The sequence below is a fragment of the Amblyraja radiata genome, chromosome 28 (genome assembly GCF_010909765.2).
Source record: "Amblyraja radiata isolate CabotCenter1 chromosome 28, sAmbRad1.1.pri, whole genome shotgun sequence".
NCBI classification, from domain to species: Eukaryota; Metazoa; Chordata; class Chondrichthyes; order Rajiformes; family Rajidae; genus Amblyraja; species Amblyraja radiata.
Window position 1 is genome coordinate 2,514,173 of NC_045983.1, and position 22,200 is coordinate 2,536,372.

The 22,200-nt window shown below is 51.4% G+C and overlaps 2 protein-coding genes across 3 annotated transcripts; both read right to left on the reverse strand.

Moving 5' to 3' along the window:
• Positions 1-2,887: 2,887 nt before the first annotated feature.
• LOC116988725 (translation initiation factor IF-2-like) lies at positions 2,888-5,357 on the reverse strand. 2 transcript variants are annotated; one of them, XM_033045575.1, is made up of 2 exons: positions 3,177-5,356; positions 2,888-2,952 (listed from the first exon to the last, which is right to left on the reverse strand). In XM_033045575.1, the coding sequence occupies exon 1, from the start codon at positions 5,017-5,019 to the stop codon at positions 3,436-3,438; it is 1,584 nt and encodes a 527-aa protein (XP_032901466.1). In that variant the 5' UTR covers positions 5,020-5,356; the 3' UTR covers positions 2,888-2,952; positions 3,177-3,435. The 2 variants fall into 2 exon arrangements, with proteins under 2 accessions (XP_032901466.1, XP_032901467.1); XM_033045576.1 differs by lacking the exon at positions 2,888-2,952 and having other exon boundaries at positions 3,022-4,248; positions 4,417-5,357.
• Positions 5,358-14,179: 8,822 nt separating this feature from the next.
• Positions 14,180-20,964, reverse strand: timm22 (translocase of inner mitochondrial membrane 22). Its single transcript, XM_033045577.1, has 4 exons — positions 20,672-20,964; positions 16,806-17,002; positions 14,679-14,751; positions 14,180-14,467 (listed from the first exon to the last, which is right to left on the reverse strand). The coding sequence occupies exons 1-4, from the start codon at positions 20,943-20,945 to the stop codon at positions 14,391-14,393; spliced, it is 621 nt and encodes a 206-aa protein (XP_032901468.1). The 5' UTR covers positions 20,946-20,964; the 3' UTR covers positions 14,180-14,390.
• Between the last annotated feature and the right edge of the window lie 1,236 nt (positions 20,965-22,200).

Genomic DNA, 22,200 nt, shown 5'->3' on the forward strand with positions numbered 1-22,200 from the left:
CATTGAGGTACCAAGGTCTAAGCGGAAGCTCAGAGGGGATAGAGCCTTTTCTGTTGCTGCTCCGGCACTCTGGAACACCTTGCCGTTGCACATCAGACAGGCCCCCTCACTGTCCATCTTCAAATCCTCCCTAAAAACATATTTTTATTCTTTGGCTTTCGACACTGGCTGAGGCATTGCTCCTGTTTTTAGTGCTTTTAATGTCTTTTAATTTTTAGTGTGTTTTTTATAGTCCTTCGTTTTACGGTTTTTAATGGTTTTTAATTGTTTGAAATAGCTTTTTGTTCATGATTTCTCATGTACAGCACTTTGTGGCAACTGTAGTTGTTTAAAGTGCTTTATAAATAAAGTTATTATTATTATTATTATTATTATTATTATTATTATCATATCTGCTTCACCACCCTCTGTGTAAAAAACCTGCCCCACGCAGCTCTTTTAAACTTTCCCCCTTTCACCTTATAGCTCTGCCCTCTAGTATTTGACATTTCCACCCTAGGAAAAAGGTTCTGACTGTCTACCCTATCTATGCCTCTCGTAATTCTAAACACCTTATTACCCCTGCATTCCAGAGAAAACATTCCACGTCTGACCAACCTCTCCCTGTAACTGAATCCCCCTAACCCAGGCATCATTCTGGTCAACCTCCTCTGCCCCTGGATGTTGTGTTGGACAGGGTGTTTGAGTGACAAAGAGAAATGTAGAAATATAGAAAAATTGGTGCAGGAGTAGGCCATTCAGCCCTTCAAGCAAGCACTGCCATTCAATATGATCATGGCTGATCATCTAAGAGACTGGGCAGGCTGGTATTGTTTTCAACGGAGCACAGGAGACTGTGGGGGGAATGGAAGGAGGTTTGGTTTAGTTTAAAGATACAGAACGGAAAGAGGCCCTTCAGCCCACCAAGTCCGCACTGACCAGCGATCGCCGCTCATTAGCACAAGGCTAGACGTACTAGGGACAATTTACACTCATACCAAGTATACGAACCCAAGCCAATTAACCTACAAACCTGTACATCTTTGGAGTGTGGGAGGAAACTGGAGCACCCAGAGAAAACCCATGTGATCACGGGGAGAACGTACAAACTCCGTACAGACTCCACCCGTAGTTGGGATTGAGCCTGGGTCTGTGGCGTTGCAAGGCAGTAGCTCTATTGCTGCACCACTGTATGAGAGACAGAGAGGGAGGGGCAAGGCGGGGATATGTTCGATGACCAGAGGGCCAAAGGGAAGAAATATAGCGAGGTTTGGGGACAAGGAAGAATGTTTTTCCCCAGGGAAGTTGGACCTGGAGCCCTTTGCCTGGGAGAGTGGTGGTGGCAGGACCTCTCCACCATTGGGGTGGCACAGTGGTAGAGCCACTGCCTTACAGAGCCAGGGACCATGGTTCGATCCTGACCATGGGCGCTGTCTGTACGGAGTTTGTACATTCACCCCATGACCCACATCAGTTTCTCTGGGTGCTCCAGTTTCTTTCTACACTCCAAAGATGTATAGGTTTGGAGGTTAACTGGCTCCTGTAAAGATCGTAAATTATTCCTAATGTGTAGGGTAGTGTTAGCGTGTGTGGATCGCTGGTCAGTGCGGACTCGGTGGGCCAAAGGGCCAGTTTCCACGCTGTATCTCTGAAGTGTAAACCTCCTGTGCCCCAGGTGAGCACCCGAGAAGAAGGCAAAGAGCGGGCACAGGGCAATGTGATCAAGAATTCATGGTCAGCATGGACTGGATGGACCGAATGGCCTCTCTCCGTGCTGTCGGAGTCTGACGTTGTCACAGTCCTTCCTCATGGCTGGCCTGCCCTGCTCTGTGTCGCTGGACCCTGATGTGTGGAGCACACCGCCCCTTACACTCTATCCCACGCCTCCACTTTGTTTACAGCTTGGGGCGGCACAGTGGCGCAGCGGGTAGAGCTGCTGCCTCACAGCACCGCAAGCCCGGGTCTGAACTTAATCTCGGCTGCTGTCTGTGTGTGAAGTTTGTACGTTCTCCCTGTGACCGCGTGGGTTTTCTCCGGGTGCACTGGTTTCCTCCCACACTCCAAAGACGTACAGGTTTGTAGGTTAATTGTGTAGGGAGTGAATGTGAAAGTGGGACAACATAGAACTGGTATGAATTCGATGATCGATGGTCAGCGTGGGCTGAAAGGCCTGTTTCCATGCTGTATCTCAAAACTAAAGTAAAGTTCACAACAACACAGTAAAGTTGACTCAACACAGATCATTGCAATTCCCTCTTGTTGTCCAAAACCCTAAAGACATCCGATGATGGGTGCGTTCCGCGGGGTAGTCGAGGAATCGAGAACCAGAGGACATAGGTAGAAGGTGATGGGTGGAAACATTTAATAGGAACCTGCGGGGTAACTTTTTTTGTTAAACTCAAAAGGTGGTGGATGTATGGAACAAGCTGCTAGAGGAGGGAGTTGAGGCTGGGACTACCACAACTTTTAAATGATATCCAAATGGGTACATGAATAGAAACGGTGTAGAGGGGTCTGGGCCAAATGCTGGCAGGTGGGACTAGTGTAGATGGGGAATCTTTGGCGGAAAGGGCAAGTGGACCGAAAGGCCTGTTTCAATGCTATATGTCTCTAGAAACCCAGGTGTTATACGGCGACAGACCCTGCCCACGGGTACTGTACCCCAGTGTTACACAGACCCTGCCCACGGGTACTGTACCCCAGTTACATAGACAGACCCTGCCCACGGGTACTGTACCCCATGTTACACAGACCCTGCCCACGGGTACTGTACCCCAGTTACACAGACCCTGCCCACGGGTACTGTACCCCAGTGTTACACAGACCCTGCCCACGGGTACTGTACCCCAGTGTTACACAGACCCTGCCCACGGGTACTGTACCCCATGTTACACAGACCCTGCCCACGGGTACTGTACCCCAGTGTTACACAGACCCTGCCCACGGGTACTGTACCCCAGTGTTACACAGACCCTGCCCACGGGTACTGTACCCGTTACATAGACAGACCCTGCCCACGGGTACTGTACCCCATGTTACACAGACCCTGCCCACGGGTACTGTACCCCAGTTACACAGACAGACCCTGCCCACGGGTACTGTACCCCAGTTACACAGACAGACCCTGCCCACGGGTACTGTAACCCAGTTACACAGACAGACCCTGCCCACGGGTACTGTACCCCAGTTACACAGACCCTGCCCACGGGTACTGTACCCCAGTGTTACACAGACCCTGCCCACGGGTACTGTACCCCAGTTAGACAGACAGACCCTGCCCACGGGTACTGTACCCCAGTTACATAGACAGACCCTGCCCACGGGTACTGTACCCCAGTTACACAGACAGACCCTGCCCACGGGTACTGTACCCCAGTTACATAGACAGACCCTGCCCACGGGTACTGTACCCCAGTTACACAGACAGACCCTGCCCACGGGTACTGTACCCCAGTGTTACACAGACCCTGCCCACGGGTACTGTACCCCAGTTACATAGACAGACCCTGCCCACGGGTACTGTACCCCAGTTACACAGACAGACCCTGCCCACGGGTACTGTACCCCAGTTACACAGACAGACCCTGCCCACGGGTACTGTACCCCAGTTACACAGACAGACCCTGCCCACGGGTACTGTACCCCAGTTACACAGACAGACCCACCCCTACAGCTCTCACCTGTGGAGTCGCGGTCGGAGCTGTACTCCCGGTCGCTGCCGTCGCTGGGTGAAGTCTCCCTGACCCTGCGGACAGACGGAGTGACTTGTTGCCGCCGCCGCAGCCCCGGGGAGCCGCCGTCTTTGCCGCGGTGCTTGGTCAGCGGCCTGAAGCGGGGGAAGACCACGGGCCGAGCCGGGCTCCGGGCCGCCGGCTGCGGGCTCTGCGCCTCTCCCTCTCTGTCTCTCTCATCCTCCCGCCCCGGCTCCAGCCTCAGGATGCCGGGCCCGGTCACCACCCTGCCCGCAGCAGCTGCTCCCCGCTCCCCTGCGCCGACACCTTGGCTCCCCGGGACCATACTCGGTGGCCGGTCTCCGGTACTCGGTGGACCGTCTCCGGTGCTCGCTGGCCGGTCTCCGGTGCTCGGTGGACCGTCTCCAGTGCTCGCTGGCCGGTCTCCGGTGCTCGCTGGCCGGTCTACGGTGCTCGCTGGCCGTTCTCCGGTGCTCGGTGGACCGTCTCCAGTGCTCGTTGGCCGGTCTCCGGTGCTCGCTGGCCGGTCTCCGGTGCTCGATGGCCCGTCTCCGGTGCTCGGTGGCCCGTCTCCGATGCTCGCTGGCCCGTCTCCGGTGCTCGCTGGCCCGTCTCCGGTACTCGCTGGCCGGCCTCCAGTGCTCGGTGGACCGTCTCCGGTACTCGCTGGCCCGTCTCCGGTACTCGCTGGCCCGTCTCCGGTACTCGGTGCCTCGTCGCCGATGCTTGGCGTGTCCCGGTCGATACTTGGAGAGTTCGCCGACTCGATACTTTCTTTCTCGGCTCCGATACCTTGTGTCGCCGACTCGGTACCTTGTGCCCCAGCGCCGATAGTTTGTGCCCCTTCTCCGGTACTTTGTGTGGCCGGGTCGATACTCGGAGTGTTGGCACCGATACTCTGTGTCTGCAGAGTACCTTGTGCCCCAGCGCCGATACCTTGTGCCCCAGCGCCGATACCTCGAGTCTCAGGTCCGATACTTTGTGCCCCTTCTCCAGTGCTTTGTATCTCCGGGTCGATACTTGGAGTGTTGGCGCCGAAACTTTGTTGCGGTACCGAGGGGCCGGCGCCTCCTTCACCGCCCGGGGGTCGGGGCTGGGGCTTGGGCCGGGGTCGTGGCTGGGGTCGGGGTCGCGACTGTCCCGGTCCCGGCCCGCGGCCCAGCGCCGTCTCCAGGTAAATCACTTTGAACCTCTCCTGGGCGAGCTGGTCCTGGCGGCGCCGTAGTTGCTGCCGGCACCGGCCCAGCTCGGCCTCCACCTCCGCCAGCGACCGGAGCTCCATCCGCGGCGCCTCGCTGTCCGGGAACTCCCGCCGCCAGTGGCCCTCAAACTCGGCCGGGTCCCACATCGCTGCCCGGCCCGGAGCCGCTGCCCCGCTCAACAGGTACCGCTCCCTCCCCTCTCTCTCCCCACGCTTGATCTCTCAATTCCCCCTTCCCCCCTCTCTTTAATTCTTTCTTTCTTTCACTTTCTTTCTCCCCTCTCTCTCTCTCTATCTCCCTCTCACTTCCTCACTCCACGGTCTCACACAGCACCCGGAACACACGCTCGGGGGCGTTGCAGAGTGAGGAGGGATTGCCCGCTAGTATGGGCGTGATGGGTTGAACGGCCAGCTCCACCACGTCTTGTATTGCGTTTGTTTGTTTGACTCCGGCTCTCTGGCGCACGAATTCACCCTTGCCCCCTTGCCCCCCTCCCGCTCTCTGCCCCCCCCCTCCCTCTCTCTGCCCCCCCTCCCTCTCTCTGCCCCCCTCCCTCTCTCTGCCCCCCCCTCTCGCTCTCTCTGCCCCCCCTCCCTCCCTCTGCCCCCCCCTCTCTGCCCTCCCCCCCCCTCTCGTCCCCCCCTCCCTCTCTCTGCCCCCCCCTCTCTGCCCCCCCTCTCCTCTCTCTGCCCCCTCCCTCTCTCTGCCCCCCCTTCGCTCTCTCTGCCCCCCCCCCCCTGCCCCCCTCTCTGCCACCCCTCCACCCTCTTGCCACCCCTCTCTGCCCCCCCTCTCTTGCCCCCCTCCCTCTCTCTGCCCCCCCTCCTTCTCTTCCCTCTACCCCACCCCCCCCCTCCACCCCCATCCCCTTTATTCCCCCCACCCATGTTCCCAACCCCGTCCCTCCCTCTCACTTCCCCCACCCACCCTTCATCTCGTCTCATGCCCCCCCTCCCACTCTCCTCCTCTCCCGCAGGGGTGGGGGGTGGGGCTCCCTCTGGCCCAGGGGAACAACTGCAGTGTGTGGCACTGGGAGAGGCAGGAATGCAGATTCCTCGCTAGGCTAGGCCTGGCAATGCCAATCATTGTTCTCACCACTTCTCATGGACATTTGTGAACAATACCCATGCCTTTCAGGTCCTCAAACTCTGACTCTTGGCCTTCACATCTCCAGCAGGTCTATTGTTAAAGCAGGACCCTACTTTCACTGCACCCTCTGTAGTTTCCCTCTCCCTGCTTGTAAGCTCTTGATTCTTTATCTTTGTTCCAGAACTAAGTGTATGTATATGTGTATGTGTATATATATATGTTCATGTGTATGTATATATATATATGTGTGTGTGTGTGTGTATATACATGTGTGTGTGTGTGTATATATTTAACTGAACTCATTGATTATATTATTTACAATGCACTATGTTTACAAATTGCTGCAAGTTATGGGCCTGTCCCACTTAGGCTATTTTTAGGCGACTGCTGGCAACTGTCAGAGTCGTAGCAGGTCGCCGACAAAAAACAGCAACTGGACCCCACTTCGACATAAAATTTGAAATAAAATCATTACTTTAACAAAACAAAACAAAGCCAGCACCGGCGACAACATATATATCACCTGGCGACAACGACGACAGCACCTACGTCAGGAGAAGTCAAGCTACGCTCAGTGGCGTCAAACCCACAGTCGCCGACCATCCCCGAAAATTTTTCAACATGTCGAAAATCCAGCGGCGACCAGAATGACGTTACGACTCTTTGGGCAACTGAGGAGACGACTCACGACCATGTGGCGACAGCCTAGTCGCCTAAAAAATCACCTAAGTGGGACAGGCCCATAAGAATTTAATTGTTCTGTCTGGGACATGACAATAAAACACTCTTAACTAACTCCTGAAAATCTTAAATACCAGTCATACAGTGTGGAAACAGGCCTTTCAGCCAAACTTGCCCACATCCCCCAACATGTCCCAGCTACACTAGTCCCACCTGCCTGCGCTTGGTCCATATCCCTCCAAACCTGTCCTATCCATGTACCTATCTAATTGTTTCTTAAATGTTGGGATAGTCCCAGCCTCAACTACCTCCTCTGGCAGCTTGTTCCATACACCCACCACCCTTTTTGTGAAAAAGTTACCCCTCAGATTCCCATTAAATCTTTTCCCCTTCACCATTATCTAAATGGTGGCTGATTAGGAAAAGGGGAGATGCAACGAGACCTGGGTGTCATGGTACACCAGTCATTGAAAGTAGGCATGCAGGTGCAGCAGGCAGTGAAAAAAGCGAATGGTATGTTAGTATTCATAGCAAAAGGATTTGAGTATAGGAGCAGGGAGGTTCTACTGCAGTTGTACAGAGTATTGGTGAGACCACACCTGGAGTATTGTGTACAGTTTTGGTCTCCAAATCTGAGGAAAGACATTCTTGCCTTCGAGGGAGTACAGAGAAGGTTCACCAGACTATTCCTGGGATGTCAGGACTTTCATATAAAGAATGACTGGATAGACTCGGCTTGTACTCGCTAGAATTTAGAAGATTGAGGGGGGATCTTATAGAAACTTACAAAATTCTTAGGGGGTTGGACAGGCTAGATGCAGGAAGATTGTTCCCGATGTTGGGGAAGTCCAGGACAAGGGGTCACAGTTTAAGGATAAAGGAGAAATCTTTTAGGACCGAGATGAGAAAAACATTTTTCACGCAGAGAGTGGTGAATCTCTGGAACTCTGCCACAGAAGGTAGTTGAGGCCAGTTCATTGGCTATATTTAAGAGGGAGTTAGATGTGGCCCTTGTGGCAAAAGGGATCAGGGGGTATGGAGAGAAGGCAGGTACAGGATACTGAGTTGGATGATCAGCCATGATCATATTGAATGGTGGTGCAGGCTCGAAGGGCCGAATGGCCTACTCCTGCACCTATTTTCTGTGTTTCTATGTTTCACCTTGAACCTAAGACCTCTGGTCCTCGATTCCCCTACTCTGGGCAAGACTGTGTGCATCTACCCCTCTCATAATTTTGTACACCTCTATAAGATCACTCCTCATCCCCCTGCGCTCCATGGAATAGAGACCCAGCCTACTCAACCTCTCCTTATAGCTCACACCCAATAATCCTGGCAACATCCTCGCAAATCTTCTCTGAACCCTTTCAAGCTTGACAATATCTTTCCTATAACATGGTGCCCAGAACTGAACAATATTCTAAATGCGGTCTCACCAACGCCTTATACAACTACAACATGACCTCCCAAATTCTGAGGGCCAAAGTGCCAAAACCCTCTTTGACCACCTTATCTAACTGCGACTCGACCTTCAGGGAACTGCACACCTGTACTCCTAGATCCCTCTGCTCTACAACACTACCCAGAGCCCGACCATTCACTCCTGCCCATGTTAGACTTCCCAAAATGCAACACCTCACATTTTTCTGCATTAAATTCCATCAACCATTCCTCCGCCCATCAGGCCAATCGATCTAGATCTTGCGACAATGTTTCACAACTTTCTTCACTATCTGCAAAACCACTAACTTTTGTATAATCTGCAAACTTGCTAATCTTGCCCTGTATGTTCTCATCCAAATCATTGATGTAGATGACAAACAGTAGCGGGCTGACAACTGAATCCTGAGGCACACCACTAGTCACAGGCCTCCAGTCCACGAAGCAGCCTTCCACCATCACCCACTGCTTCCTTCCATGAAGCCAATGTTCTATCCATTCAGCTATCTCCCCTTCGATCCCAGGCGATCAAACATTCCAGAGCAGCCTACTATGTGGAACCTTGTTGAATGCTTTGCTACAGCTGTCGTTATTGACCATTTTGGTCACGGCATATCTCCCGGCAGCGAGTTCCAGGCACTTCTCTCTGTAAAAGACCTGCCGCGCACATCTCCTTTAAGCGTTTCCCCACTCTTTATAACCGTGCCCTCTAGATTTTTCCATCCCGTGAAAGAAGGTTCTGACACTATTTATGCTTCTCATAATTTTAAATACTTCTAACAGGTCTCCGCGCAACCTCTGGCATTCTAGAGAAAACAATCCAAGTCTGTCCAAACTCTCCCAGTAGTTGAAACCATCTAGACTTTAGAGACATTGTGCAGAAACAGGCCCTTCGGCCCACTGGCCCCGCAACCACCAGAGATCTCCCTGCACACTAACATCATGCTAGGGACAAATTTACAAAGCCAATTAAGCTGCAAACCTATACGTCCTTGGAGAAACTGGAGCACCCAGAGAAAACTTGCACGGTCACAGGGAGAACGTACAAACATGGTACAGACAGCACCCGTAGTCAGGATCGAACCCAGGTCCCTGGCATTGTGAGGCAGCAACTAACCGCTGCACCACCTCTAATCCAGGTAAATCTCCTCTGCACACTTTCCAAAGCCACCACATCCTTCCTGTAATGCTACAACCAAACTGCACTCCAAATGCAGCCTAACCAAAGTCCTATAGAAGGTGGACACAAAATGCTGGAGTAACTCAGCGGGACAGGCAACATCTCTGGAGAGAAGGAATGGGTGACGTTTCCGGTCGAGACCCATCTTCAGATGTTCTATAGAGCTGCATCATGACTTCCTGGCTCTTATATACAATGCCCAAACATAGGAAAACAAGCACACCACACACCTTCTTTACCGCCCTAACGAATTGTGTTTCCACGTACAAGGAGTTATAGACATGCAGACCAAGATCTCTCTGCACATCAATGGTGTTAAGGGTCTTGCCATTAATTGTGTACTCCTCCCTTACATTCGACCTCACACTTGGTCACATTAAACTCCATCTGTCATTTCTCCACCCATTTCTGTAGCTGATCTACTGTATATCCCGCTGTATAATTTGGCAGCCTTCCTCACAGTGCGTGACTCCAGCAAACTTACTAACGCAACCATCTGTGTTTACATCAAAGTCATTTATAATATATCATCCAAGTCGTCTATATTTAGTTTGTTAGAGATAGTGCGAAAACAGGCCCTTCGGCCCACCGAGCCCGTGCTGACCAGCAATCCCTGCACATTAACACTATCCTACACACACTAGGGACAATGTTACATTTATACCAAGCCAATTAACCTACAAACCTGCACGACTCGAGTGTAGGATGAAACCAAAGATCTCGGAGAAAATCCACGCAGGTCACGGGGAGAACGTACAAACCCCGTACACACTACCCATAGACGGGATTGAACCTGGGTCCCTGGCGCTGTAAGGCAGCAACTCTACCGCTGTGCCACCATGCCGCCCATATATATATATATATGGATAGATATATCACAAACAGCACATATCCCTGCAGAACTCCACTGGTCACAGGTCTCCAGCCTGAATAACCACCTTCCATCATAACCCTGTCTTCTATCAGTAAGCCAGTTCTGAATCCATACAACCACCTCACCATTAATGCCGTGCATCTTGATCATCTGGATCAGCCTACCATGGGGGACTTTATCATATACCTTACTGAAATACATGCAGACGTCACCCACCTCCCGACCCTCATCGATCACCTTTGTCACCTCCTCAAAAAACTCGATCAAGTTAGTAAAACACAACCTGCCGTGTACAAAGCCACGGGGTGACTGTCCCTTATTAACCCATTCTCTTCCAATTGGGAGTAAATCCTATCCCAAAGTATCCTCTCCAAAAGTTTCCCTACTGCTCATGTGAGACTTAACAGTCTATAGTTCCCTGGATTCTCCCCACTTCCATTCGTAAATAAAGGAACAACATTAGCTACTCTCCAGTCCTCTGTGACCTTGCCTGTGGCTAGAGATCTTTGCCAAGGTCCCTGTAATCTCCTCTCTGGCCTCCCTCACTAACCTGGGATAGATCACATCAGGCCCTGGGTACTTATCCACCTTAACGCTCTTCAAGAGTCTCAGCATAACCTCCTCCTCAATCTCAAACTGCCCTGGCATATTTGTACGCGGGATAGTTATCTAAATCAACATGTAGAGGAACCAACGAGAGAGCAGGCTATTTTAGACTGGGTATTGAGTAATGAGGAAGGGTTAGTTAGCAGTCTTGTTGTACGTGCCCCCTTGGGCAAGAGTGACCATAATATGGTTGAGTTCTTCATTAGGATGGAGAGTGACATTGTTAATTCAGAAACAATGGTTCTGAACTTAAAGAAAGGAACTTTGAGGGTATGAGACGTGAATTGGCCAAGATTGACTGGCAATTAATTCTAAAAGGATTGACGGTGGATATGCAATGGAAGACATTTAAAGACTGCATGGATGAACTACAAAAATTGTTCATCCCAGTTTGGCAAAAGAATAAATCAGGGAAGGTAGTACATTCGTGGATAACAACGGAAATCAGGGATAGTATCAAAGCGAAGGATGATGCGTACAAATTAGCCAGAAAAAGCAGCATACCGGAGGACTGGGAGAAATTCAGAGACCAGCCGAGGAGGACAAAGGGCTTAATTAGGAAAGGAAAAATAGATTATGAAAGAAACTGGCAGGGAACATAAAAACTGACAGCAAAAGTTTTTATAGATATGTGAAAAGAAAGAGATTAGTTAAAACAAATGTAGGTCCCTTGCAGTCAGAAACAGGTGAGTTGATCATGGGGAACAAGGATATGGCGGACCAATTGAATAACTACTTTGGTTCCGTCTTCACTAAGGAAGACATAAATAATCTGCCGGAAATAGCAGGGGACCGCGGGTCAAAGGAGTTGGAGGAATTGAGTGAAATCCAGGTTAGCCGGGAAGTGGTGTTGGGTAAATTGAATGGATTAAAGGCCGATAAATCCCCAGGGCCAGATAGGCTGCATCCCAGAGTACTTAAGGAAGTAGCTCCAGAAATAGTGGATGCATTAGTAATAATCTTTCAAAACTCTTTAGATTCTGGAGTAGTTCCTGAGGATTGGCGGGTAGCAAACGTAACCCCACTTTTTAAGAAGGGAGGGAGAGAGAAAACGGGGAATTACAGACCAGTTAGTCTAACATCGGTAGTGGGGAAACTGCTAGAGTCAGTTATTAAAGATGGGATAGCAGCACATTTGGAAAGTAGGTGAAATCATTGGACAAAGTCAGCATGGATTTACAAAAGGTAAATCATGTCTGACGAATCTTATAGAATTTTTCGAGGATGTAACTAGTAGCGTGGATAGGGGAGAACCAGTGGATGTGGTGTATCTGGACTTCCAGAAGGCTTTCAACAAGGTCCCACATAAGAGATTAATATACAAACTTAAAGCACACGGCATTGGGGGTTCAGTATTGATGTGGATAGAGAACTGGCTGGCAAACAGGAAGCAAAGAGTAGGAGTAAACGGGTCCTTTTCACAATGGCAGGCAGTGACTAGTGGGATACCGCAAGGCTCAGTGCTGGGACCCCAGCTATTTACAATATATATTAATGATCTGGATGAGGGAATTGAAGGCAATATCTCCAAGTTTGCGGATGACACTAAGCTGGGGGGCAGTGTTAGCTGTGAGGAGGATGCTAGGAGACTGCAAGGTGACTTGGATAGGCTGGGTGAGTGGGCAAATGTTTGGCAGATGCAGTATAATGTGGATAAATGTGAGGTTATCCATTTTGGTGGCAAAAACAGGAAAGCAGACTATTATCTAAATGGTGGCCGACTAGGAAAAGGGGAGATGCAGCGAGACCTGGGTGTCATGGTACACCAGTCATTGAAAGTAGGCATGCAGGTGCAGCAGGCAGTGAAGAAAGCGAATGGTATGTTAGCTTTCATAGCAAAAGGATTTGAGTATAGGAGCAGGGAGGTTCTACTGCAGTTGTACAGGGTCTTGGTGAGACCACACCTGGAGTATTGCGTACAGTTTTGGTCTCCAAATCTGAGGAAGGACATTATTGCCATAGAGGGAGTGCAGAGAAGGTTCACCAGACTGATTCCTGGGATGTCAGGACTGTCTTATGAAGAAAGACTGGATAGACTTGGTTTATACTCTCTAGAATTTAGGAGATTGAGAGGGGATCTTATAGAAACTTACAAAATTCTTAAGGGGTTGGACAGGCTAGATGCAGGAAGATTGCTCCCGATGTTGGGGAAGTCCAGGACAAGGGGTCACAGCTTAAGGATAAGGGGGAAATCCTTTAAAACCGAGATGAGAAGAACTTTTTTCACACAGACAGTGGTGAATCTCTGGAACTCTCTGCCACAGAGGGTAGTCGAGGCCAGTTCATTGGCTATATTTAAGAGGGAGTTAGATGTGGCCCTTGTGGCTAAGGGGATCAGAGGGTATGGAGAGAAGGCAGGTACGGGATACTGAGTTGGACGATCAGCCATGATCATATTGAATGGCCTACTCCTGCACCTAATTTCTATGTTTCTATGTATTCTCCACTTTAATCTTGATGTCCACCAAGTTCTCCTCATCTTTCTACACCTTGCATGCATTTTCCTTTAACCAAAATGTAAACATCCAAGGTTCCCTGACTTTCCCGCCTTTACCCCCCCCCCCCCCCCCCCCTCCCCGTTACTGCAACAGGGGTACGGGTTCTGAGTGGATCAGCGGGCATGTGGAGGCCTCGCACACGTCTGACGTGGACTTGCCCAACAAGAGGATTGGGACAAAACGCTGGAGTAACTCAGCAGGTCAGGGGGCAGCATCTCTGAAGAAAAGGAATAGGTGACGTTTTGGGTCAAGACCCTTCTTCAGTCACAACGAGTGGGGTGTTTATTGGCACAAGGGGGTAAGAAGCGGTTGTAGATCTGGGATGTGTGCTGTCCAGGTTTGTATCTCTGCCTGATGGGAGAGGGAATGACATGGACGTGATGATGGGTCCAGGATTCTGTTGGCTACATTGGTAAGACAGCGTCACGTGTACTGAGGTACAGTGAAAAGCTTTTGTTGTGTGCTAACCAGTCAGCGGAAAGACAATACATGATTACAGTCGAGCTACTTACAGTGTATAGATACAGGGTTTGTTACATTGAGCTCTGTGGAGTGCAGTTGCTCCACAGTACACACACTGTCCCCCTGTGTGAATAGTACTTTCCCACAGCCATCAGGTTATTAAACTTGGCTCGAACAAAACTCTGAACATTAATAGCCCATTATCTGTTATTTGCACTTTATCAGTTTATTTATTCATGTGTGTATATATTTATATAATGGTATATTGACACACTGATCTGTTTTGTAGTCAATGCCTACTATATTCTGTTGTGCTGAAGCAAAGCAAGAATTTCATTGTCCTATCAGGGACACATGACAATAAACTCACTTGAACCTTGTACCCGTCACCAAGTGCATCATAGGACACACACACACACACACTGCCCGCCCCGATGTTGGCGATCCCTCACTGTGAATAAACAGCCAGTCTGTGCGGACAGTTCAGTACTTTAATGGCATGCCGTCGGTAGAGACAAAAACAGGCGTTTGGTTCGATCGATCGATGCCCGGTTCCGTAGTGAGTGCCGGACACAAGACACTCGGCGTCAACAGCCGGCCAGCCAGCCCGCTCCCGGCCCCACAGCCACCCGTCAGTCGGTGTTGTTGGTCGGGAGCCCGTCCCGTCCTCGCTTGGCCCCGACCACCTCAGCGCAGGTAGTAGTCGATGACGGCAGAGAACGCGGCGAAGCCGGCACAGCCCAGCGTCCCCGCCTTCAGACCAGCTGCCGGCACAAACGCACGTTACAGGCAGCAGGTTTGAGGGACAGACACAGTCGGAGGTCACGGGGGGGGGGGTGGAAACAGCTGGAGTGACTGAGACAGGAAGGTTAGAGAGCATGGTGGACGATCGGGTAACGGAGACACGTTCGGGGGTTACAGGTGGTGGGGAGGGCGATGGAGAAACAGCTATCTGGGGAGGGGGGGGACACTTACCGCGGAAGCCGATGGCGCCACCTGTCACACAGCCGCTTAGCACACTGTTCTTCCAGTCGGACTTGCCACGGTACTGGGAAGGACAGAGACAGTCACACACACGCTGGACCCTCAGCCTCAGCTGTTACAACACCCACACACCAAGGAGACCGTTCAGCCCTAGCCGCTGTGCTAGCCTCTATCCTCACGTGTACACACAGTCCCCCTTCCCCATGCCATCATACTAGTTATGCAGCACTCAGATACTCTCACACACACACAGACACGTAGACACTCTCATGCAAGCATTCACACTCACACACAGACACATTCACTCACAGACACTCACACACACACACGCATTCGCACATAGATATTCTCGCAGGCACTCGCACATATATTCACCCCTATTCATATACTACAGCTCTGCCTTTAATACCATTATACCATCCAAGCTTATAGGGCCAGTCCCACTTTCAGATTCTTTCGGCGACAGCCGGCGTCATTGACTGACGTTTCAGGGTCGCCGAAAGATTTTGAACATTTCAAAATCCAGCGACGACAAAAACAATGTTGCGCCACTTGAGGAAACACCGTGCATCAATACGTCATCACGCAGTGACTTTATCGGTGACTTGATACGTAAATCAATGATGCTGACTGTCGCAAAGTGGGACAGCCCTTATCACCAAACTTGCGGGACTTGGTGTCCTCACTCATCTCTACAACTAGATTCTTGACTTCCTGACCAACGGACCCCAATCGGTGAGGACAGGGGACAAATCATCCTCTACGCTAATCCACATGCACGCGCGTGCACACACAAACCTATACACGCACGCATACAGACCCACACACGCATCGGAAGTGGCGGCGCTGGGAACGGCTGCGGCTCGCCTGCAGTCCATTTGTCTTTTACTTTTTTGTGTTGTTTTTTTCGTTTTGTCTAGTTACGTTTTTGGTTTTTAGGTCGTGTTTATGTGGGGGGGGGGGGTGGGGGTGAAACGGGGCTTGCTGTCTCTCCCTTCGGGGGAATACGACCTTTTTGTCGTATCCCCCTTCTCTGCCTCCGTTTACGCTGAGGCCTAATGGCAGAGCTGGCGACCTCGGGACTCTGGAGGCAGCTGACAGGACTCGCCCTGAGCTCGCTCCCGTGAGGGTGGCCCAGCCCGGGGCTGGAACTGCGCTCTCGTGAGAGCGGCCTGGCGAGGGGCTGAGAGACTCTCCCGTGAGGGGCTGTCGCCCGTCGGAGTGGCCCAGCCCGAGGGAGGAACGGCACTCCCGTCGGAGTGGCCCAGCCCGAGGGTGGAACGGCGCTCCCGTCGGAGTGGCCCAGCCCGAGGGTGGAACGGCACTCCCGTCGGAGTGGCCCAGCCCGAGGGAGAACGGCACTCCCGTCGGAGTGGCCCAGCCCGAGGGTGGAACGGCACTCCCGTCGGAGTGGCCCAGCCCGAGGGAGGAACGGCACTCCCGTCGGAGTGGCCCAGCCCGAGGGAGGAGCGGCACTCCCGCCGGAGTGGCCCAGCCCGAGGGAGAACGGCACTCCCGTCGGAGTGGCCCAGCCCGAGGGAGAACGGTACTCACGTGAGGGCGATCCGGCTCGGGGCTGGAACGGTGCTCCAGTGGTTGGGACGGCGTTCTGGCGGCGGTGACCTGAGTCCGGGGTACAGCCGCGGGCCAGCGGCTGCGTGCGCTGGATTGGAGGGCGGGAGCTTCGACCACCCCCGGGCCGCGGTGTTTGAACCGGCCCGTTTGCGGGGTTCGGTGAGCCACGGGACTGTTGTGCCATCGCCCGGTGGGGAATCGCCTCAGCGCAGAGGGAGAAGAGGAGGGAAGAGACAGTAACCCTAAGATTTTTGCCTTCACCACAGTGAGGAGGTGCTTGGAGGATACACTGTGGTGGTGTTAATTTGTGTTTATTGTTGTTTATTATTGTATGATTGTATGTATGACTGCAGGCACGAAATTTCGTTCAGACCATAAGGTCTGAATGACAATAAAGGTATTCAATTCAATTCAATTCAATCAATCAATATACAGACCCGCACACACACATGGCTACAGGTACGTGGGCGCACACAAACTCACACACACACAAAAACAGTCCCACGCACGTGCACACACACACACACACACACACAACCGTACCGACTCGATGATGCACTCAGTGCATGAGAACATAGCCCCGACGATGGCGAAGTTCTTGGCGTAGGACATGCCGCGCTGCCCCATGTCCTTCAGAACCTCCCTGGCCGTCGGTGTCTTCAGAGGGTCCTTGGGGTCAAAGCCCACGTTGGTGTCGATGCCCGCTGTGAAGATGCCAAACGCACCTCCCAGCACCAAGCCTGAGGGGGAACAGAGACCGTCAGAGGGGAGTCACAACACCGGTAGAGGGGGGGGGGGCACGACACCGGCAGATGGTGGCAGGGGGAAGAGGAAAAAGGGAAATGGGGAAGAATAGAACATGGGGGGGGGGGGGGGGGGGGGGGGGGAAAGAACAGAACATGGTGGGGGGGGGAAAGGGAGAGCTGGCAAGTTCAAGTCACATTTATTGTCACGTGCACCAATTGGTACAGTGAGATTTGAGTTACCATACAGCCATACGAATAAAACAGTAAAGGTTAAGAGTAGAGAGAGGGAAAGGGGCTGCAGGCGAGGGACAGTTTGGGACAATAGTACTGAAGGAAACAGAGAAGTAAGTAACTTTATTGGCCGTATTCACATACAAGGAATTTGCCTTGGTGCTCCGCCCACAAGTAACAACATGACATACAGTGACAGTTACGAATGACTCAGGAAACACTGAACATTAATAATAATAAAACATTAATGATAAAACACCATTGATCAAGCATGTGAACCAACAAAATACCAGATCAATGGGAGGCTACAGATTTTTGGCTGTTAAGTAGAGCAACTACTCGTGGATAAAAACTGTTTTTATGTGGCAGCTTTGACAATCCGGAGTCGCCTTCCAGAGGGAAGTGATTCAAAGAGTTTGTGGCCAGGGTGAGAGGGGTCAGAGATGATCTTGCCCGCTCGCTTCCTGGCCCTTGCAGTGTACAGTTCATCAATGTAGGGAAGGTTGCAGCCAATAACCTTCTCTGCTGATCGGACGATTCGCTGCAGCCTCCAGGTGTCATGCTTGGTGGCTGAGCCAAACCAGACCATGATGGAGAAGGTGAGAACAGACTCTACGATGGCCGTGTAGAATTGGACCATCGTTGCCTGTGGCAGATTGTGCTTCCTCAGCTGCCGTAGGAAGTACATCCTCTCTTGTGCCTTTTTGACTGTGGAGTCGATGGTAGCCCCCCACTTAAGGTCCTTGGAGATGATGGTTTCCAGGAACTTAAAAGACTCCACAGATGTGATTCCTCTTCTCAGCTTGTACTTGGCCTGCCTGTAGAGGTCTGCATCCCCTTTAGGCCTCCTCTTTAGACTGTCGGAGCTGTCTGAGTTCTGCAGTGAACCAGGGCTTGTTGTTGTTGAACCAGGTCCAGGTCTTAGTTGGAATGCAACTGTCCTCGCAAAAGCTGGCATATGATGATACAGTATCCGTATACTCATCGAGGCTTGTGGTTGCTTCCCTGAACACATTCCGATCTGTGCAGTCAAAGCAGGATTGTAGGTTCTCAATGCCCTCGCTTGTCCACCTTTTCATTGTTCTGACCACAGGCTTTTAGCTTCTGCCTGTAGGTCGGAATAAGGTGAACTAGACAATGATCAGAGATACCCAGACCCGCCCGAGGAACAGAGAAGTCAGGATATTGAGGGAAAGGGTGAGGAGCACCAATGAAGGAAGAGTAGAAAATGGAAAATTGGGAAGGGAACAGGTGCCGGCCCTGGGCCTGTGGCCAAAAACATCCAGCAGGGAAACAGGCCCATCGACCAAACTCTGTCCATGCCAACCAAGATGCCCCATCTCTATACTAGTCTCATTTGCTTGCATTTGGCCCATATCACAAAGTCTTTCCTATCCGTGTACATGTCCAAACGTCTTTTAAATGTTGCTATAGTACCTGCCCCAAATACCTCCTCTGGCAGCTCGTTCCATATACCCAGTGTGAAAAAGTTGGCCCTTTCACCTGAAACCTATGTTCTCTGGTTCTTGATTCCTCTAACCTGGATAAAAGACTGCATTTACCATATCCTGATTTTGTACACCTCTATAAGATAATCCCTCATCCTCCCCTCCAGGTCCTAGCCTGCCCAACCCCTCCCTTTACTCAGGCCCTCAAGTCCTGGCACCACCCTTGTTAATCTTCTCTGCACTTTCCTGCTTAATGACAGCCTTCCTGTGTCAAAGTAACCAAAACTAACACAATGCTCCAAATGACGTCCAATTGTAACATAACATCCCATCTTCTATACGCGACACCCTGATATGAAGGCCTATGTAGAAAAACATATTTAACCATGCTGTCTACCTGTGATGCCACTATCAGGGAACTATGTACCTGTACTTCTAATTCCCTCTGTTCTACAACACTCCCCAGAGCCCTGCCACTCACTGTGAAGGTCCTGCTCTGGTTTGATGTTCCAAAACACCTCGCATTTATCTGCATTAAACTCCATTAACCACTCCTCAGCCCACTTACGCAGCTAATCAAGATCCCCCTGTAATTTTTAATGACTATCTTCGCAATCTATGATATCACCCATTTTAGTGTAATTTGCACATTTACTAATCATTGCCAATTGGTGAACCCAAATCGTTGATACAAACCACAAACAGCACCCATCCCTGAGGCACACCACTAGTCACAGGCCACCATCACCCTCTGCTTCCTTCCATTAAGTCGATACTGGACTCTTGCTATCTCTCCCTGGATCCCATGTGCTCTCACCTTCCAGAGCAGCTTACCATGCAGACCTTATATGATGCCTTGCTGAAATCCATATAGACAATGTCTACGTCCATGTCAATTATCTTGGTTACTTCTTCAAAAAACAATCAAATTTGCTGCCGGTGTGGTGTCCCCCCCCCCTCTGATGGTCTTTGTTCTCCCACATACAAAGCCATGCTCACTAACTCTAATTAGTCCATGTCTATCTAAATGTATTTACATTTTATCCCTCAGAATCCTCCCCAGTAACTTGCCTACCACAGATGTTAGGCTTACTAGTCTATAGTTCCCAGGCTTTTCCTTGCAGCCTTTCTTAAATAAAGGCACATTGGTCACCCCCCAGTCATCTGGCATCTCACTGTGTCTAATGATGATTCATATATCTTATCTAGGCTCCCGCAATTTCTTTAGCTTCCCACTGTGTCCTTAGATATATCAAATCAGGCCTGGGAGATATGTCTACCTTTATATGCTTTAGGATGTTTACCGTAATACTGACTGTCCTCAAGACACCTCCATTAACTGTCCCTTATTCCCTAGCCTTCACCTGTTTCTCTATGGTTAAAACATAAGAGAAATATTGTGGACCTTCTGCAGCTGCACACAGAGACGATGCTTTGGTTTGTATGGGGCCCTTTTCGCTCTCTTTCCCTACATAAAATCTTATCTGCCACAATTCTCTCTAGCCCCGTGTTTGCCCTCCTTATGTCCTGAACATGCAGGGTGTTCTGCTGGGGCCTGCCTGCCCTCCTCTGCCACCTGGTTATTTATCAACGTTTGGATAATAAACAATATGACCTCTGACCACCAACTGCTCGCCTCACCTCTGGCCCTACAACCTCTCACCCTTAACGCCGTCTTGCTCTCTTACCATAATCTGCCTTCTAACCCGCACACGACCCCTCAGATCTGACCCCTTCATTTCTCTATCCTGAACCCTCATCTTTGACCTCGCACCCCGACCCATCACCCCTGACCTGCGCTCACCGACCCTTCAGCCCTGACCCTCTACAGTCCAACCTATCACCCCTGACATCCCATGTCCGACCTCTATATCCCTGACCCTTCACCCCTGACCTCCCGCTCCCCGACCCCCCACTCCCTGACCTCACCCCTGACCTCCCGCCCGCTCACCCTTGACCCCCCGCTCCCTCCCTGCCCCCTGACCTCCGACACAGGCGAGCGTCGCCTTGAAGCCGCAACTCTCCATGGCCCGCTCCACCATCTTCTGTTCCTCCGACTTGCCGGGCGCGGGGAAGCCGCCGAGCGCTGCGGGGCTGAGAGGCCGCGGCTGCCGCCGCTCCCCCACCAGTTGCTGCAGGAGCTGCGAGTATATCAGCGCCCCGTCCCCGGCATCACCGACACCGGCTACACCGGCAGCGCCACCCGCCGGCCCCGGGAGCGCAGAGAGAGCGGGCCCGCCCGCCTGCGGCGCCGCCATCGCCTTGCGTGCCGCGTCACTGCGCCGGGATCGTGCGTGCCTCGTCACCGCGCCGGGACCACCCTGCGTGCGGCGTCATGGCCCTGCGTCAATGCGCCGGGACCATCCTGCGTGCCGCGTCACCGCGCCGGGACAACCCTGCGTGCCGCGTCACGGGCCTGTGTCACCGCGTCGGGACCACCCTGCGTACCGCGTCACGGCCTTGCGTCAACGCGCCGCATCATTCGTCAATGCTCAGCATACACGTCACTGCGCCAAGATGGCACGGACTGGGTGGGCCGAAGGGCCGCTTTCCCCGCTGGGTCGCTCTGTAGCTCTTGCTGCAGATGCTGCGAATCTGAACTACAACGGAAAGTTAAAGACATATATAACACGGGATGAGTTGACTGCGGTGATATGTACCCGGTTAGGGACGGTTCCAGCTCTGAGGGCAACCAGTGTTTGGGCACATCCACCGCTGCAATGTGACACAGCCTTAGTTGATAATCCACGAGTCACGGCCACAAGAGCAAACTGATCATAATGTGATCGAAAGATTTTAAGTTCCAGGAGCAGTATCAGGCCATTCGGCCCATCAAGTCTACAGCACCATTCAATCATGGCGGATCTATCTCTCCCTCCTAACCCCATTCTCCTGCCTTCTCCCCATAACTCATGTTCCTGTACTAATCAAGAATTTATCAATCTCCACCTTAAAAATATCCATTGACAGCCTCCACAGCAGTGCCAAAGAATTCCACAGATTCATCACCCTGTGACTAAGAAATTCCCCCTTATCTCCTTTCAAAAGGTACGACCTTTAATTCTGAGGCTGTGCCCTCTAGTCCTAGACTCTCCCTCTAGTGGAAACATCTTCTCTAATTCCACTCTATTCAAGCCTTTCACTATTTGGTACGTTTCAATGATCTTTCTAAACTCCCAACGAGTACAAGCCCAGTGTCGACAAAATGTAATTTAGTTCAGTATGAAAAATGAGTCTGAAATTCAAAAAAATGAATAATGAAGTAATGAGGTACATGCTGGTTACGCCAGCTTAGGAAACAATGTTAAAAGGTGTGACAGTAAACAAATGATGACTAACATTGAAAGAATTAATGTGTAGGAAAGAACTGCAGATGCTGGTTAAAATCGAAGATAGACACAAAATGCAGGAGTAACGCAGCAGGTCAGGCAGCATCTCTGGGGAGAAGAAATGGGTGACGTTTCAGGTCAAGACCCTTCAAAAAGAATTAATCTCCCTTAAAGGCCCAGAGTC

Bases quoted from the DNA above. Each gene is read 5' to 3' on its own strand.
- LOC116988725 (XM_033045575.1), bottom strand. From the start codon at position 5,019: ATGTGGGACCCGGCCGAGTTTGAGGGCCACTGGCGGCGGGAGTTCCCG.
- timm22 (XM_033045577.1), bottom strand. From the start codon at position 20,945: ATGGCGGCGCCGCAGGCGGGCGGGCCCGCTCTCTCTGCGCTCCCGGGG. The intron at 14,752-16,805 runs GTACGGTTGTGT...TGTCCTTCCCAG, and splicing joins CTGAGTGCATCATCGAGTCG to TACCGTGGCAAGTCCGACTG. The intron at 14,468-14,678 runs GTAAGTGTCCCC...TTGTGCCGGCAG, and splicing joins TGGCGCCATCGGCTTCCGCG to CTGGTCTGAAGGCGGGGACG.